This window comes from Chelonoidis abingdonii, chromosome 1 (assembly GCF_003597395.2).
Source record: "Chelonoidis abingdonii isolate Lonesome George chromosome 1, CheloAbing_2.0, whole genome shotgun sequence".
Classification (NCBI taxonomy): Eukaryota; Metazoa; Chordata; order Testudines; family Testudinidae; genus Chelonoidis; species Chelonoidis abingdonii.
In genome coordinates, this window is record NC_133769.1 from 332,501,000 (window position 1) to 332,519,904 (window position 18,905).

The 18,905-nt window shown below is 43.6% G+C and overlaps 1 protein-coding gene across 1 annotated transcript in view; it reads right to left on the bottom strand.

The window, feature by feature from the left end:
• The window catches only part of FGF9 (fibroblast growth factor 9), a 31,564-nt gene extending 17,126 nt beyond the window's left edge, over nt 1-14,438 (bottom strand). Inside the window, exons 1-2 of the mRNA XM_032778557.2 lie at nt 13,391-14,438; nt 5,952-6,055 (exon numbers count right to left, since the gene is read on the bottom strand). Coding sequence (XP_032634448.1) covers nt 5,952-6,055; nt 13,391-13,667 — 381 coding nt within the window. The 5' untranslated portion in view covers nt 13,668-14,438. The remainder of the gene's footprint in view (nt 1-5,951; nt 6,056-13,390) is intronic.
• Nucleotides 14,439-18,905: the final 4,467 nt, after the last annotated feature.

Consider the following 18,905-nt stretch of genomic DNA (forward strand, 5'->3'; position numbering starts at 1 on the left):
AAAAAAAGATATATTGGAATGGGAAACAATACAGAGAAAGGCAACAAAAATGATTAGGGGTATGGAACAGATTCCATATGAGGAGAGATTAAAAAGACTTGTTCATCTTGGAAAAGAGACAACTAAGGGGGAATATGATAGAGGTCTATAAAATCATCACTGGTGTGGAGAAAGTGAATAAGGAAGTGTTATTTATCCCTCCACATAACACAAGACGACAGGGGTCACCTAATGAAATTAATAGGCAGTAGGTTTAAAACAAACAAAAGGAAGTATTTCTTCACATAACACACAGTCAACCTGTAGAACTAATTGCCTGCGGATGTTATGAAGACCAAAACTACAACAGGGTTCAAACAAGAACTAGATAATTTCATGGACTATAGGTCCATCAATAGCTATTAGGGCTTCCTATGGGGCAGACACTCCTGTGCCCCCCAAAAGGGAAAGAGACCCTGATCCAGATGTAGCCTCACAGCTACCAGCTATGACAGACCTTTCGCTGGCCAGCAAAATCCTCCCCCTTTCACTCAGGTTGGGTTTGCTTCCAGATAGAGTCTTTGGGGCTTGTTCCCACCGCAGCAGTCACCAGGACCCCAACTTCCAACTCCAGGATATATGCCTCTGTGCACCTCTTCCACTCCATTACAGCCAGTTCCTGCTTCTGGGTCTTAATTGCTTTGTCTTTTAAGTCCAGGCTGGTGGGCAGCCTTTTCTTTTTCCAGGGCAGCCTTTTTCTGGGCAAATTGTACATCAGTTTCTATTTGTCTTCCCTTAAGACCATCACTCGATGAGCTGGGATACCACAGAGGATCTCCTCCTGCCAGAACAGGCACTCCTCCACTCCTATCTTGCTAAATTAGACATTCCAGTTAGCTTCAGCACAGACACAGAGGTTGGGCCACACCTGTCTGCAGTTCACTGAAACTGAGATGCACTCAGCTCAGGGGCTTCTTAGTTAACAGAGACTTTCCCAGTGCCCAGTGTTCAGCCTTTCTGGGCAATTTGCAACTTGTATAGTTCTAGCTTCTTCTGATCTTCAATCTTATTTATTTTGATTCCTTTTTTGTCCCTACTTCCCTTACCAGAAATAAGCAAATAGAAAATAACAAACCAGTAACCACTTTGTCTGTTCTCCAGCCACCACACTTAAAACTCGCTTAAAATCACTACCAGTTCCTCAAAGCAATCAGCTGTGCACAGAGCCTGCACGACTACGCCACTGTGATGGGTTAGATCACAGAAACCCTCTTGGGAGCTATCACCTGATGTGCTAAGACTACTTCTACCCCTGCCTTCCCTGCCAGCTCGGGACCCCAGCACCCTGTCTTGCTGAGCCAGACACTCCAGTCTCCTCCAACACAGACCCATGGTCTGAACCACATGCCCCAAAGTTGCAGACTTAACTGAAAGCAGCTAACAGAACTGTTCCTGTCTTTAACACTCAGATGCCCAACTCCCAATGGGGTCTAAATCCAAACAAATCCATTTTACTCAAACTGTTCACCCTTTATAACACTGATAGAGAGATATGCACAGTTGTTTGCTTCCCCAGGTATTAATACAAACTCTGAGTTAACTAATAAGTAAAAAGTTATTTTATTAAATATAGAAAGTAGGATAAGTGGTTCCAAGTAGTAACAGACAGAACAACGTAAGTCACCAAGCAAAATAAAATAAAATGCACAAATCTATGTCTAATCAAACTGAATACAGATAATCTCACCCTCAGAGATGCTTCAGTAAGTTTTTTTTCTCAGACTGGACACCTTCCAGGCCTGGGCACAATTCTTTCCCTGGTACAGCTCTTGTTCCAGCTCTAGTGGTGAGCTAGGGATTCTTCATGATGGCTCCAACACCCTTTGTTCTCTTCCACCCCTATATATATCTTTTGCATTAGACAGGAATCCTTTGTCCCTCTCTGAAGTTCCCACCCCTTTCCTTCTCAATGAAAAGACACAGGTTCAAATGGATTCAGTTCAGGTACATTGACACATTGTCATTGCAAAGAACTTCCATTGACCCACTTGCCAGCACATCACTTATACAGGAAGACTTAACCCAATTCTGCAGACAAATTGTCTGGTCTAGTGAGAGTCATCAAGAATTCCAAACACCATTAATGGCCCACACTTTGGCATAATTTACAACAGGCCCTCAGAGCAGATTTATATTTCATATTTCTGTTTCAGATAAGAGTGGTACATTTATACAAATAGGATTATCACACTCAGTAGATTATAAGCTTTGTAATGATACCTTACAAGAGACTTTTGCATGAAGCATATTCCAGTTATATTATATTCACTTATTAGCATATTTTTATAAAATCATATAGACTGCAACGTCACAGCTAGATGGACCATTATGCTGTGCAGTGAGGTTGGTACCTAAAGACTTCCCTGCTCCTCCTCCCATGAAAGACTGCTCTCACAGTGGTGGTGAAGTGAAGTGAGTCTAAGGTATTTGGGATTTTTCTGGATCAAAGATGCTAAGTGTTCTTGCAAGGTGACATTATTTTCCAATAGTGTTTTTTCTGTCCTATTCTTACATATCTGCAGTGATGCTTTGACTACTTACCTCGCCCAATTGCTCTTCAGATCTTTTTTCCCTAACATATAGCTAAACTTTTTCTCACTTAGTTTCCTTGCTCCTTGTCCTACCATTTGAGAGACCAAATAATTCTCTTTTTTTATTTACATTGTAGTCTGAAAGGTATTTATGGAATGTGACATTATGCCATCTTTCCTACACCAAGTTATTCTTTTGTGAACTATGAAAATCTCTCTTCTCAAAATGTCTTATTTGCCAATCTTTGGATTTCTTGTATACGTCCTTGCAAATTTACAAGAACAAACCAGAAGTGCATATAATATCACAAATGAAGTCCTGACAAGATGCTGTAGCAAGGTATCATTACCTTCCTAAGCAACACACCCACACTATAATATATATCTTTTCAAACACACACAGTACTTTTGTCGGGCAAGGTCATGCTTAGTTTTCTATAGATTATTTCATATAGGTCTTAATCAAATTAGCTGTTTTCTAAACAATTAATTTACAGACTGAAACACAGATATTCATTTCCTCTTCCAGTAACAAAAGTTAACTTATATCTATATTAAATCTCATCTTGTTGCATGTGCTCTGTTGTGAAGAGGAATCATACTGAGTCTCCTTTGCATGCTGAAAAGAGGAGTCAACATGAGTGAACGGGACAAAGTAGCTGCACAGAAGGAAAAGTTACTGCAAAGCAGCAGTTATGGCCATTGAGAACTACCTCTGGCCTCTCCATGGATGCAACACAAATACTGAGTTTTGCATGGCCAAGGCCAGAACATGGGGGTAGAGAGGAGGACTCTGAAAACAACCACTCTATATAGCATGTTCCTACCTGAGAGCAGCTTGTTACAAAGAAAAACAATTGTACAGGTATTTAAGATATTAAATGTTATAATGATGATGGAGGAGCTCCTCCTTTTGAAGCTTACATATTGTGAAGAGGGGAGGACGAACAGCTAGTGGAGATCTACCTAATAGGCAGTGCTTTATGAAAGCCCGGAGGAGCATGGATGGGTCAAGATTTGCCAAAACTGACACTGTTGTTCCCAGCAATCTCCTGCCTTCTGTGAGAATTGTCAGTAGTCACATACCCTGGGTGTTCTACTCTGCCACCTATCCCCTCTCCAGTGGTGCTCAAGATATCTCAGGATAAGGCCTCAAATTCCATGCCTTTTAACACAAAAAAGGGAGGATATGTATCTTAAGGCAGCTGATTTGGAAGTACTGGACACATGTCACACCTTTTATAATAGTCACCCAGAGATATTTCAGTGTAAATACATATTCTTCCCACTCACTGCATCTACACTAGCAAAGTTAGCACCTGTTAACAGTAACAACCAACAGAAATGCACCTGCTCTGATCCTATTACACTAATGTAGACTAGGCACTTTTGACACTGTCATAAAAACCTGCTTTGAGCCCTGTCTTCACAGTAGCTGGCAGTTGCTGAAATATGGGTACTAATTTTGCTAGTGTTGACAAGGCTTTGGAGTATCATAACACTGAGTAGCCATTACATCTTACGTTTCATTTAAAGTAATACAATTTGATTACCATCAATCTTTGGTATGCTGCATCTCTGTAGTATGAGGACAAGCAATCTCTTGTCATGCATTTAAAAATGGAACTCCCCAGTCTGGCAATCCTCCAATCTGAAGGGCTCCGTTTTTTAAAATATAACTTTGAAGAAATATTTAACAAGGAATATTTTCACTAGTTCACTGTGACATTAAAATACAAACGTAGAATACAAACCTAACATGGAAAAGTTCTGTCACATTACTAAAATTAACTTCCCAAATCCATTTATTAAAGCCTCATCAGTAAAAAGGAGTCATTTTTAAATTATTTGCCTTTTGTTATCCTTAGATATTTGCTTTAAATAAAACCTGAAAAGTGTAGCATAAATTAATTGGTTCATTGGACATATGTTTATCTGCTTAAAAATATTCACCTCATGAACTGAAAAAATCAGTAATATTACTGTTGGTTTCCCTGCATAATTTAGCCATATAACTGCTTCATAACTTAACTAGTTCTTTGGATTATTGATCCAATAATTGCACAACAATTATTTCTTAAGACAGCCCATTTAATCGCCTCTGTCCTTCTGGACTCTTCTTCCGCATCCCTCAAGCCCCACTTCTCTCATCCTGTTCCATCTCCAAAAAAAGGGCAGTCATCCTTGACTCCTCTATATCCCTGCTCTCACAGAGCATGGTATCAGAGGACAGAGGATGAAACCTGGCTTTCCCCTGGAAACTCCTCTGCTAGACCTCTCCCATGTGGAAGCTTCTCCTTTTCTATACACTCCCCACCCCAAATCATCTCCAATGGAACATGTGTTGGGGGCACTGGGCTTCTCCTCTCCTGCTCTTTGTGCTCACAGCCCCTCCCTCACTCCTTCAAACAACATTTCCTCTGACACTTCTCACCTATCCCCTCCCTGTAGCTGTCATCTATTACCCACCTCACTCTTCCTCACTAACTCCTGACTCTCCTATCTCATCCTCACTGACTCCCTCCATGCCAAACTCTCCACCACCTTCACAATTCCTTTCTCCTTCTCATTGCTAGGCCTGTCCCAGCAATCCCTTGCTCATCACCAGTATCTCCTTCCTCCTGCCTCTGAAAGAAGCCCAGTGACATGTTCTCTCCTTCGTCAGTCCTGCCACCTTCCTTCTCCAGGAGCACTACTTCTTCATTCTGACTCTCACACTGGAAATCCCTAGACACCATTTTCCTCCCTCCTCAAACCTTTCCTGCCCCTCTCTCTCACAATCTTGCCAAGTTTTCAAAGACAAGAACAACAAACTTCTTTTCCTTGCTTTTAGGGCCCTGCATAATTTAGCCTCTCCCTACCTCTCCATTCTTGGAACTTCTGCTGCCCCTTCCAAGGAGGATAACTTTTATCACTGGTTCTCCATACAACCCTTATGCCTGAAAAGAGCTCCCCCAATATATCCACAAAACTAGCCACCTTGTCCTAATTAAAATCCCTCCTTGTGACCGACTTCTACTATGATGCCTACTGTAAATGGCCTATTAGTCATGATCATTTATAAGCAAGGGACATTAAAACTTCCTGACTACTATCATTTAAAAAAACAAAAAAAACAAACTTGAAAGTTGTAGTCTGTCTACATAATCACTCTTCCCTGCCACTATTACCCTTGTTTTCCCTGCTTATTTGTTACATTGATTTGCTCCATCTTGTCTTAAATTAGATTGTAAAATATTTAAAGCAGTGGCTATGAGTTTGTACAATGCCTAGCACAATGGACCTCAGATCTCATTAGGGCTTCTGGGAGCTACTGTGACACTAATAATAATTAATGCAATCAGATGAGAGCACGGTTTTCAAAACTGGTAAGAAACTTACCGAGCCATAGAGTTCTCCTTTTTCATTCATTCCAAGGTACAGTCCACTGTCTACCCCTCGAATGCTGACCAGGCCCACTGCTACACTGATAAATTCCAGTATACCTGCAAAATACAGAACAAAAGAAATGTACAGGTTGTTTCCATTTGAAGATCATTTGCTTTTGATTGATCACTAATTGACAAGGAGATATTATCAAAATTGTTTTTCCACTTCAGGGCTGTCTCCCCAACAAGTAGGAGAACTACTTAATGTGTTATTTTAAAATACGCAATATGTGAAACAGTTAACTCTCCTAAGCCTCTACTAGAACGATGCATTGCAGATAGCATAAGGGTGTCAAGCCAAGATATTATTCTCAACCTTTCCCAGCATTTTTTTAAACAAAACTCTACAGCATGATCATATTACACAATGTTTATCAGTATCCTGATTTGCACCACAAACAATAAATTCAAAGAAAAAAATTTAAAGTATTCAGATAGATTCCTTACTCACGTTAATTTTGGCTACGAAATTTGTTTTGCCAAATAAATCCCTAAAAACATGTTTTAACAAAAACTGCAAGAGGAAAACAAAATGTTATGTGTTTGCTATAAGAAGCATTCATTTTTAAGCATCATCCAATGAGGAATACATACATGGAAAGAAATCTACTCACAGCACAGTCCTCCAAAAACCTTGAGAAATAAAAATCTGAGGTGCAGTCCAGAGCCTCATACACATTTGTCTACAAAACTATTCATCTAACTCTCTGGGATGATATTTTTACTCATCCTAACTTTGAAAATTAAAATATTCCTGCTCCAAATAAACATGCATAAATGATTTTTGTACATTTTGGGAGATTAATGTAAAGAGGCATTTGCGCACTATAGATCAGAATGTTCTGCAGAGAAACACTGCTTCTGCAAAGTTCCCAGAGTTCTGCGTGCATGGTACAGTGAGTATCTGCATCACCAAGTCACCTGGTTCTGGGGGGTTTTCCCTCCCTTCCCTGCAAATTGCTTACCTCATCAACCAGGATGCTACCACCCAAGACTTGTACAAATCTAGAATTTCAGTGGAACAAAATAGACATCATTTTTCATTTTGCAGTATTGGTGCAAGACTACAATGATCTCATAATAACTATACTGCAACATTAATACAAAAGAAGCATATCGCTGCATTAAGCTACTTTCTGAGCCATACAATAAAATGTAGAGAGGCATTTTCAATAAATCGGTAAAATATGTATATCTAAAAAAAGCTTACTGGAAATTATATTTACATAAAACAATAAAACAGTGTAATATTGCAGTGTTGAGTCTTATCTGGCTAATAAGTACTTTCATGGATTTATGAACAATTAATTTTTCATCTCTCACAAAATAGTCTGTGCGCTAATCAATAATAGGCATGAGCCACATAAATCTAATAAAATATAAGTCAAAGCCTATGGGAAAATTTTCTAGCCAACATAATGTTAAGATGAAACATATTCCCTATAAGGGACTATTGATCGTTACTTTATATAAGCACTACACTGTATGTTTACAGTTTTTATAACCCTGACATATTAAGGCCTATATATTTTAAATTGCTTTGTACAATGTAGTGGGGAAATATTTGGTAATTATGGAATTTTGTCTTTGAAATAACAACAAGACATGGTATGCAGCATATAGTATTTATGGTGATGTTTCAGACACAATCAGCTCATTGAAACAATTAAAACTTACCCCTTATTGCATATATAATACTTCCAAATCTTGTTAATGAGGCTTCTTCTGTAAGGCTTTCATTGAACTATCATATTACTTGATATACATTACCAGGGAATTTTAAATGAGTCAATTCTTATATTAAGTGTATAGCATTCCATATTGTAACTCTAAGTTAGTAATGTTGAGCATGTATAAAAGTGGAGCATAACTTTAACTGCCACTCTAATTTCAAATATTTAGGTGCACATTGCTGACTGTCTGGAGGGTTGGGAGGAAGTGCTGTCATATGTTCTATTGAAGCACAGTAGCAGATTTTTCAAGGTAACTGGCAAGGAACACCCACATATTTGAGATTACAATAGAGCCATCTGAATATTTTAAATACACAAGCCCATTCACAAGTAGTAGTATATGTTACACACCAGAGTACTTCAAGAGATTATTTTGGGCCTACCCTGCAGTCTTTACTCTCAAGCAAAACTCTCATTGACTTCATTGGGAGTTTTGCCAATTTAAGGATTGCATGATTTGGCCTTATGCCCTTGTGAATATTTTCACTTTATAGTTTGTATAATGTACACGTAATACTTACAAGTTGAACCAGATAGTAAATTAAAAGGGATATTTTCCCTTCAAAATTAGAGTAGTCCAAACTAAAATACCAGGACAAAACACCTCCGAACTTTGAGGCTTAAGTCTCATTTGTAGTTAAAAATCTGACAGCCTCCAAAATGAAGATATAATTTTCTAAAATGTGTGAGCATCTTATTCTCAGACACTGAGCATTTCTGCTTCAAGACAGAATCCAACTTCTCACCAAGGAAGTTGGGAAGAAACTTCTCCTGTGGGAAGGTTACTCCACAAATGACTGCATCAGTGTTTCTTGCACCTTCCTCTGAACGATCGAATACTAGACCATGTTAGAGATACTGGACTAGACAGACCATTTGTCTGACCATGTAGAGCAATTCCTATATTCCTACCAATGTCATGGGAGGTGAGTAGGTACACCTTTTGCAGAATAAATTCAACTTTTACCTAGTCTAATACACAATAGTAAAGACTGGAACTACAAATGTATTTTCTTTGGCCTTAAATAATGAATACCTTTCAGCTCGGGACTGTGTTTGTCCCACCCTTTGTACATTTCTGTTTTTCACTCAATATAGTTATTTATTTTTCATATTGCAGGACTAAGGCATATGTGGCTTCTACTTAACACCCTAAAATGTCATAAACCACCAGTATACTAAATAAGCATCATTGCCATCCGTGACTTATTTGTGAAATTTCCAGAGAGGAGGTAATGAGGTACCCAGCACAGAGGAGGGAAGCCACAAATGACCTGGAGCCAAAGAGCTAGGTAAATAGCACTGTGCTGTATTATATTTAGCAAGTGATAATGCTACCACAGAAAAAATAGAGAGGAGGAAAAAAGATACACTCCCTGGCTATGAAGTTACTGAAGTTCAGACTCATGAAACAGATAGCTCAAAACGGGGAGGGGAATACAGGGAAGAGAAGGACGGGGGAAAAGAGGATGATTTCCCAGGCCTTCCCCCAATCCCTACAGATCACTGCTGGAGCAGCCCTGCTTCTGCAGCTTCTTTCTGGACACCTACTGTCTGCTTTTGGAAAGCTCCGATTTTGGCACTCAGCTGGAACAAACATTTCAGCTGGGAAGTACTGCCTGACAGTCACAGCTGTCACCTCTCTTTTCCTACATAGCCACATTAGGCCAATTAAAGCACCAGAGAGCAGCTACAACTCCCCAAGAGGCAGGAGGGCCCCTCAGGCTTTGACAGAGCATATTGACCCTAGATAACTTAAAATAGCTGGCAAAATTGCTGGTTGTGTTGGTCAGTGGCAACTGCAACTCCACTGCAGTTCCAAGGATGCTATGTTTTGTTGTAGTTACTGCATCCAGAGGTGTTACAATGTTTCTGGGGGTGGTGCTGCTGCATCATCACCACCAGACTTGCAGAGCAGCAGTCACTAACAGGGAAGGGAAGAGAGAAAATGGGAACTTTTTTTCTTGCAGGCTTCCTTTCCTCTCTCTGGTGTCCTTTATTTCTCATCCAGGCCCCTGGAATTACTCAGGCTACACACCCCTGAACTCAGTGAGAGTTTTCCTTGTGCGAAGACTGGATAGCCACCTGTCTTGGATGATTTAGACATAACATCCTGCATATTGGAGGAGGTTAGACTAGATGACCCTTGCAGTCCCTTCTAACCATATGGTTCTATGATTCTAAGGTTAGAGCTAGCTACCTGCATTTCTTCTTTACAATGCCAGCCCTCTCCCCAGCCCAGTCCCTTCCAAGGAGACAGTGGAGGGGCCAGGTAAAAGAGAGAGAGGAGATCACATATACACAGCACCAGAAGGAGGAGGGGAAAAGTGCCAGAAGCTGTTTCTGCTGCTTCTGCTTCCACTCCCGTTTCTGGAGCTATTGTCTGCACCCTCCTTCAGCCGGGCGGGCAGCTAGTCACATACACACTGCATCCACTGCCCAAGGACTGCTGCAGAGATGCTCTAGGTCAGGCCATGCAGCACCCTGTGGATCACTGGCCTCCACAAGGGGAAGAAAGCCCACTAGATTTATTGTTCCCCGCTTTGGCGAGCACCTCAGCCTGCCTCCTCTCTCCCACAGGCTCAACTCTGGCTGGTCCCGAAGTAGCTCTGTAAAACACACTGCGCCCACACACACCTGTCTCCTGAATAAAACTCGGATCCCAAGCCTAACACAGGCTCCCAGCGGTCACGGCTGACTTATATAGACAGTCGAGTGGGTGGTTTGTAGGAGCTTCCTCCTTCCCTTGCTGCTGGTACAGATGCTGATTGCTGCGCTTCTTTGTGGCTGCGGGTCCCGAAGCGGAGGTCACCTCTCAGCAGCACCCACCCCCCTCCGCCCCCCACTGCATATTCCTGGGTTTTTAATGCTGTGCATGCAGTGCGGTGCTGACGCAGAGGGCACGCCTCTCACTGTCCCAGAGTTACTGAATTTACAATGACTCCACTGTCTACCAAATGCCCTAGACCAAAGGAGACTGCATCAAAAAAATCCTTTGTCACCCCAGAGAGATAAGGCTTTGATCACATGGGATGGCAGGGGGGGGAGCTAATTCTGCTGTCACTGCGCGATTTTTAAGGTGTACGTTTGGCTGTAAAAATGCAGACTATTAAGGCTCCCGGAACACAGGCGAGCTGGATTCATGGCATGCCATAGGCACGCCTCCAAAATTGCATCCCAAAGTCGACTTTTTAGCTGTGGGCTTCTCTGGGGCAAAGCGGGGCTCCCAGGACCAGAGCGCACAGCGGGGGGGGGGGGCTCACCAATAGCCTCTGGTCCCCTTCGTTCTCCCTTTTCCTGAGGAACTGCCTAGCTCTGCCCCGAAGCCCCCGCTGCCAGCCCTAACCCCACGGCTGCCCCAGTGGGGGGTCCCGCTAGCTCTGGAACAGGAAGGACCTGGCTGTACATGCGGTATAGGACGTCCCTGACCAAGAAGATGGAAAGGAGACTTCAGGTCAGCGCCCGCTCGCCTGGGCACCGGAGATGCCATCCAGCCCTGGTACACCTGCAAGGAGATACCGCCCCACCACAAGTCAAACCAAGACCCCCTCCCAGCACCTCCACCCTGGGACCCTCCTTTGCAAACCCCCACAGCCCTGCCTGCAAACGGGCAGGAGATCGGCCCCGCGCTTTGCTTCGGCAAACTGCCGGGAAGACAAAGAGCTCCTCCGCCGCAGTGCTAGAGTAGCAGCCCCCTCGCAACGGCTCCGGTTCGCTCCCCAGCACTACGGCGGCAAAGCCGGGCGCCAGGCAGGAAAACAGGCTTCGAACAACGCGGTCCCCGCCGCCGCGCTGTCTGGGCAGGACCAGCTGGCAGCGCCCCTCCGAACGGGGGGAACCCGGAGGGATCTAGGACCTTGCAGAGTCCCTCCTGCTACGGCCCAGGCAGACGCGCGAAATAGCAACCGCCGCCGCGCGGCCGCCGTACACCTGCCAGCGGCGTGAGCCCAGCTCGCCTCGGAACGCGCCCGAGCCGCCTGCTGCCGCTGTCTGGGAAAGTGCTCCCCGGTGCTGCGCAAAGGCACCAGTTCAGCTCTGTCCTGGCACACACAGCCCGCTCCCGGGGCCTGACACTAACCTGTGTGCGCGCCCACGGCAAGGGCCGGCAGCCGGGGGAGAGTGCAACCATCAGGCAGATATTACTGTCAAGCCCTCAACTTTCCTCCAGAGTTTCGGCTAGGCTGGAAAGCCCAGCTGCGCTCTGCTGCGTTGCCCGCATTCTTTTATTATATATTTTATTGTCTTCATCCTAGTTTCGGCCAGACAGCGGGTGTTCCTTCCTCTCAACGTGCGTGTGTTTATAAGATTGCAAATCTTTTAGCAAAACAATCATAAAGCAGGGAAAGCCCCGCCAATTTCCCTGTCAGCTGCTGTTCCGAGCTCTGAGAGCGGTGTGGCTGCAGGAGGGTGTTCGGAAACAACGTTAAATTATCAGACAGAAAAGTCTGACACCGGCTGCTATACGGTGACTGTGCACGTTTTAATCCTCTCCGCCCACCCTCGAATACCTTTGGAGATCATCCCTTACAACACGGGTATTATCTAAACAGACCCACAAAGCAATAAAATACAATTTAGATCTTGTTCAACATCTGGCATTAAAACATGAAGGGGAGGGGGAAAAAACCCACCACAGGACTTTGTTTTTACGACCTAATTTAAGTGCTGTCAGGTGGGTTCACTCACAAGTTAACTCCTTCCAACAGCTTGGAAGCCCGGATAGCTATGAAGGCACCACCCTCCTTAGAAACCAATAAGTCACTCCATCCAAAGTGACTCGGCTACTTTTATATATGCACCCTACAGAGTCTTTAAAATTACACTGCCAGGAGGGTAGCTCCAGGCCCGTTTGACTACGTGTGCGCGCACAGGCTCTTAAAAGTGGATGAAGGCATAAGCCCCCCAGTCGTCAATGCTGAGTCACAAACAGTGACCTCTGGAATTGAAATCCACGGAATGCTCTAAAATTAGCTCCCAGCTTTACACACATAGCTGAGGGAGCCCACATTTTGCTGCATGCTTATGGAAAATGACAAGCACCAGTCTTAACTGGATACCTGCGAGCCCTGTAATTCCTACTTCCTACAATGTATTGTCATTATTCTTATTTCATGACTAAGATCTTGTGTTATGCACGCAGAGATCATTCAGAGAGAGATCTTGTGCGGACGTGGAGGGTCTGCCAGTGGATCCCTCACTGAGAATCAAGACGATCAGTTTATAATTCAGGTAGTTAATTGACTAAGATATTTTTTAAAATCCTTCCATAAAAGTGGCTACAGACTGAGAGCCACTCCCTTCAGGAAACTCAGTGGATTTTAAAATTGTAGTAGTTACTGATTGAAAACTCTTTAAACTCCTGAAAGCAGCCCATTCAGTAGAAGCGTCCTGAGCAATAAACAAAAACTCCCAATCTCTCTCTCTACCGTTAGGCATAATTTAACGCTAGAAAATATTACTACTGAACTAAAAATACTGTAAGTGCCGCTGCTTTGGCTGCTGCAGTTGTGCCACCCGCGTATCTGCATTTCCGTACACATTTCTTTAGCTGGCCCGTCATAACAATAATAATAAATCATTCTCCTCCCGTCTCGTTCCCCCCTCCCGTCTTTTTATTATTTCATCACATGACCACTAAAGGGTTAACGATAATACCTACCAAATCTGCTGTGGTCTTGCCTGGTTCCCTGGATAGTACCATTGGGGAAGATTTCTAAATGAAATCCAGTCCTGCAGTATAGCTGCCTTCGCCTCAGGATCCCCTTTAAATGGTCCAAGTCCGTGACTGCAGGCCCCCTGGGTAGCCCACCTGCCTCAGACTGACCCAGGTGGTCACTTAACAAAACCGGACTATCCACCGGCAAAACGGGCACATTCCCAAAGGGTACTGCATCCTGCACACCGAAATAGTTCCCAACTTCACCTAAGGGAGCCATCAGAAGATTCTGTTTTTAGAGAACAAGAATAAACAATAATGGTGCCAAACCCAGGAGATATAAGATCGGGTATATCCACTCCACTTCCCCTCCCTATTGCAGTTACAGAGAAAATGTTCTTTCTTCAATCCATTAAATGCATAAATAAAAGTAATATTCTGTTTTGACTGGTACAGGGTCAAGGTCAAACCCCTGTTAGTCTAAGAAACCACCACTTTATACTCACACACTGACATATTTATAAACATATATACGTGTATATCTATATATATGTATATATATCCCCAGCTCTTAGCAAGCAGTAAGGTCTTCAGCCCATCCAACTGTAATAAGGAAAAAAATCCGTAGTTTCTCCATTTGGTTTAAGATAAGAATGACCATAGCAACTTAACTACCTAGGCGTTATAGGGATTTTTTTAAAGATGCACAGGCTACGTCAGGATTTATGGATTCTGACTCCAGAAAGGCATGCGCTGTTTTTACTCTATAACAGACTGCATACATCAGCATGAATCCTGCAAGGGGGCGGGGGAATCTCACGTTGTTGGCGGAGATAAATCCGAAAAAGAAAAAAACTTTTGACGTCCAGATCTATTATCCAGAATTCTCAGGAGGCTCAGCAGATGTCCGCAGGTTTAGAATTATTGACGATCCGCAAGTAAAGCAGAAACGTACAAGTGCTTGTGTCTTTCTTGGCTGGCTCGAAACAGGTGTTGCTTCTGCAGGGCTCCCTGTTAAATGTTGTACTCCAGCATTGAGCTGCAGCTCTTGACTGTGGATCTCCATCCAGCACGCAGAGTGGCGCAGGAAGAGGCATTGGGCTGGGTTTAAGGTAGTCCTGATTGCTACTGGGAGGATTCTCCGAGGTCCTAGCGCTCAGCTCTACCTGCTGCAATACAGATACGGTTCCAGCTCTATTCACTACTTAAAGTATGTCTCTTACTGCTCTGCGGCATTGTATGCGTGCACATAATTAAATAAATGGCCAGAAACTTTATGGTATAAATGAAGCGCGTGCTTAATGTATAAAGCCACGCTGCTGGCTGGAAGCAGGATCTTTTTGGAGACCCCTGCAGAGCCCTGTCCGCCATGGCACCGGATAAAACAAACAGTATTATCATTGTAACTGGAAAACTACTCTGAAGGTGGATTCTGTGACATTCTCGGTGTTATTTGCGATAGGGGATTTAGAGCCTGGTCACTGACGGTCTGGAAATCAACCCCGCTCTTGCGAATGTAGATAGAAATACCAGCCTCTGTGTCAGAGCAAATCATTGCTGGTTACACTGACAATTGCATGCCAGGTACATTGGATGCCAGACACCTGTCCCCATGAAGCACAGCGTGGAAATTCGATAGATCACCTGGAAGTTTGTGGAACACTTTTATTGGAGCCCCATTATTCTTCAGCTGTACCACGTGGATGTTTTCCTTTGCTGGAGCCTGACCCCCTTTCAGCGCTGTCGCATCAGACAGCGCATGGGAGCCGAGGGGCGCTGGGGAGCCGCCGCAGCCAGGAGTAGTTCAACTCGCACTGGAGGGAGCACTTTTGGGACAGCTCTACCCTGCCTTTCTTCTCTACTGTGATCTACGGTACTCACACGCCAGGAAGATCCTCGCTCTTTGCTCGGAGGAAGCTGTAGATTCCTGCAGTTCAGAATCAGGATAAGAGCGTGGGATTATAAACGGCTTTTAAGGCTCGGGAGCATTCAGTGGAGAATCTGGACAGTGTCCCCGTGCTGCTTCCAAAATCTCCTGCAGCAGCCGACTCCCTTAATGCTCCATAATGAAATCACTTCTCTGTGAAGCGGACTGTTCGACGGGTTTCTGCGAGTAAACTACAGTCCAATGCAATTTGAAAGTAAACTAATCTGCAAACCCAAATAGTTTACAAATCAGTATTGTCCTCGCAACAATAACACAATGCACCTCAACAATCTGTTGGGGGGAGAGGAGGGCCGAAGGTTACTAGTAAATCTGGTGGGTTTTTATTTATTTGTCACCAGCCATATCACCGCAATGAGAAGGAAGTCACCAGAAGGGTCTGTTGTTTTGCCAGAAAGATTACATTATATCAAGGTGAGGTTTCAATGGCATGACCTTCTGATGGGGCAGGGCCCAAAGAGGTTAGTGGTGGAGGCTGGAGACATCTCTGAGAGGAAGAATTTTGCAAGCAGATGAAAAATAATGTATTTGGTGGTTCTTTTTTGTGGGTGGCTATCAAGGAGCTGGTGTGACCCATCTCACCTTTCCCAGCTACAACAGTTTGAAGTACAGAATGGACAATATTCAGTTTTGGACTAGCAACAGATTTAAAATCCAATATCTCACTGCATAATGGGACTAGAAATTTGTACTTTATGTTCCTGGAGAGGAGCTGGGAGCCACCTTCCCACTTGTTTCTAGCCCTGATAAACAACCACATATCAGATCACTTTGTTATATTACCACTGCTGTGTCAACAATGCAAACCTTCATTGCCCATTAGTCCAATTTTCTAACAAGCAATTTCATGCTCTCTCATGTCACCCGTTATGTATGGAAAAAGCTTCCCAATAATATCCCAAAAGCCACTACAGAACAGTCTTCAAATATGTTAATGGCTATTATAGAAAGGACGGTTCTCCATGTCCACTGAGGTTCTGACAGAAGCAATGGGCTTAGTCTACAGCAAGGGAGATTTAGGTTAGATATTAGGGAAAACTTTCTGACTGTAAGGGTAGTTACTTTCTGGAATAGGCTTCTAAGGGAGGTTGTAGAATCCCCATCATCAGAGCTTTTTAAAACACATGTCAAGGATGGTCTTGGTTAACCTGGTCCTGCCTCAATTCAGGGGATTGGACTTGATGATCTCTTGAGGTCCCTTCCAGCCTTACGATTTTATGTTTGTTTTCCTTAAAATCTCTTCTTAAAATTCATCTCTGCCAAAAACACTTGATGTTGGCTAGGCCTGCTGCTTTTTGTGCTAATCATGGCTGTTTCACTGTTTTGTTATCTTTCCCCCATGACACACCGGTTGTCTTTCATCATGGGGAGACATTTTTTAATGACCTGTGTCTCCCATACCTCATATAATGAATTTTGGTCCCTGACTTGGGCCTCTGGGTGCTACCATAATACAATCTACACCAGCATTAAGTGGGTGTTTGAAAGCTGTTCAGAAGTTTGTAATGTCAGCAGCAGAGATGGATTAGTGGGCAGAGTGCAGGTGAAATGGCTACAAGGTTATCACATGAATAGCAGCACCATAGTTAAGAGAAAAAGAGATGCACATACACACGTATGGGATATAGAAGTTTTGTGGCATAAAGGTTTTATCTAACTTGAGGCTTTGATGTCTGAATTACTCATAAATATCAAAGCCACACATGAATTATGCAGGACATCCCAAATATTATACCCACTCTGTAACTAAGTGGTGTTCCAGCCTGGCACAAAATCTATACAAGATGCATAATGTCAAAGCACCCCCTCACAAAAGTTTGCCTTTATTGATACCTCAAGCAATATTAAAAGCCTACACTTTTATCCCCAAGACATCCATGTGGAAATGTCTCTACCCCTAGTTCCCTTTAACCAGAATTTCATACCTACCTCTCTTATATCCTGGTGGAGTTAAAAGGTTGCATCTGCCACAATGAGTCGTCAGAAGTTACTTCTCAGCTTTCTAACTCCTGCTAACAGAGATTTTAACTCCTGCTAACAGAGTGGATCAACACAGTCTTGCATCTCCATGCAGGACTGTAGTTCCTGGCACCCTGTTGCACCACCATATAAACTTCCCATATGTTCCACATAAATGTGATATTTTTGAGATACAGTGCATGTATCATGCACCTTTTACTGCTTCGCCTCCACTTTGCCCACCAGTTCATCTCCTGGCTCATTTCTCATATATCAAATTCTGAGCAACTTCTTATAACCACCATCATAAAAAAAAACAATTTGCCATGAAAAAAGATTCTTCCTTTCCCAAACACATAGGGAGAGTCACCCAAAAATGCTTGGGCCTCACCCCTAGAATGAGCAATACTGAGTCCTGGATCAGTGTTAGGTTTAAGATCCTGTACTTTGTAGAGAGAGAATTGGAAGATTTATACCATTGGAAAGAGAGGATTCTTAGTTTTCCAGAGGGACACATAGCATTTGCTTCTGGTCCTAGAAAGTCCTGAGTTATCAGACTTTAAATAAGTGACATTTGTCACTATTTTAGGAGGCTATGTGCCAGAGAAGCAGCTACTCTGTGGGTACGTCTACACTGCACGATTATTTCGAATTAGCTTAAACCGATATTACAAAACAGATCTAATAAAATCGGTTTAGCACGTCCACAGTGGGATCACGAAATCGATTGTTTGCGTCAATGGTCCAAAGCTACCATCAATTTCAGGAGCGGTGCACTGTGGGTAGCTGTTCCTCAGCTATCCCATAGTTCCCACTTCCGGGTTGAGAGCACAGTGCCTGATGGGGCAGAAAACATTGCCCCGGGTGGTGCTGGGTACAGCCTCACCCCTCCCTTTGTGAAGGCAGCAGACAACCCTTTGGCGCCTTTTTCCCGGAGTGCATTGAGCAAACGCCATAGCACAGCAATCATGGACCCTGAGATCACAAACGGTATCCTGACCGTTGTCAACACCTCGCGTACTCTCTGCCAGCAGCATTCAGTACACAGAGGGTGACATTTACAGTACTCAAGGAATTATTTATTTTACTTCTCTTTCACGTGCTGGGGGGGGGGAAAAGACTGACGAGCTGTTCCGTGAACCACGCAAGACACCGTGTATTAAGCTACAGACATTGGGCGCTCAGCCAAGAATGCAAATAGTTTTCAGAGACTGCTGTGGAGACTGGTAGCTGTAGTCCTCATTACCCCCTCCCTCCCTCCATGAGCATCCGTTTGAGTCTCTGGCTTCCCGTTACGGTTGTCACGCACCGCTGTGTATCCTGGAGTTTATTTTTCAAACGCTTTGGCATTTCCTGTTCTTTAACGGAGCTCTGATAAAACAGATTTGTCTCACCATACAGCGATCAGATCTAGTATCTGCCGTAAGGTTCAATGCAGGAGCTACTTTTGCATTTGAACTGCATCGCCACCCGTGGTGATCAGAGCTGGACACGTGAAAGCAGGAAATGTCATTCTAAAGGTCTCGGGGCTTTTCCTGTTTACCGGCACTCCGCATCCGAGTTCGGATTGCGGACCAGAGCGGTCAGTGGTGCACTGTGGGATACCTCTAGGAG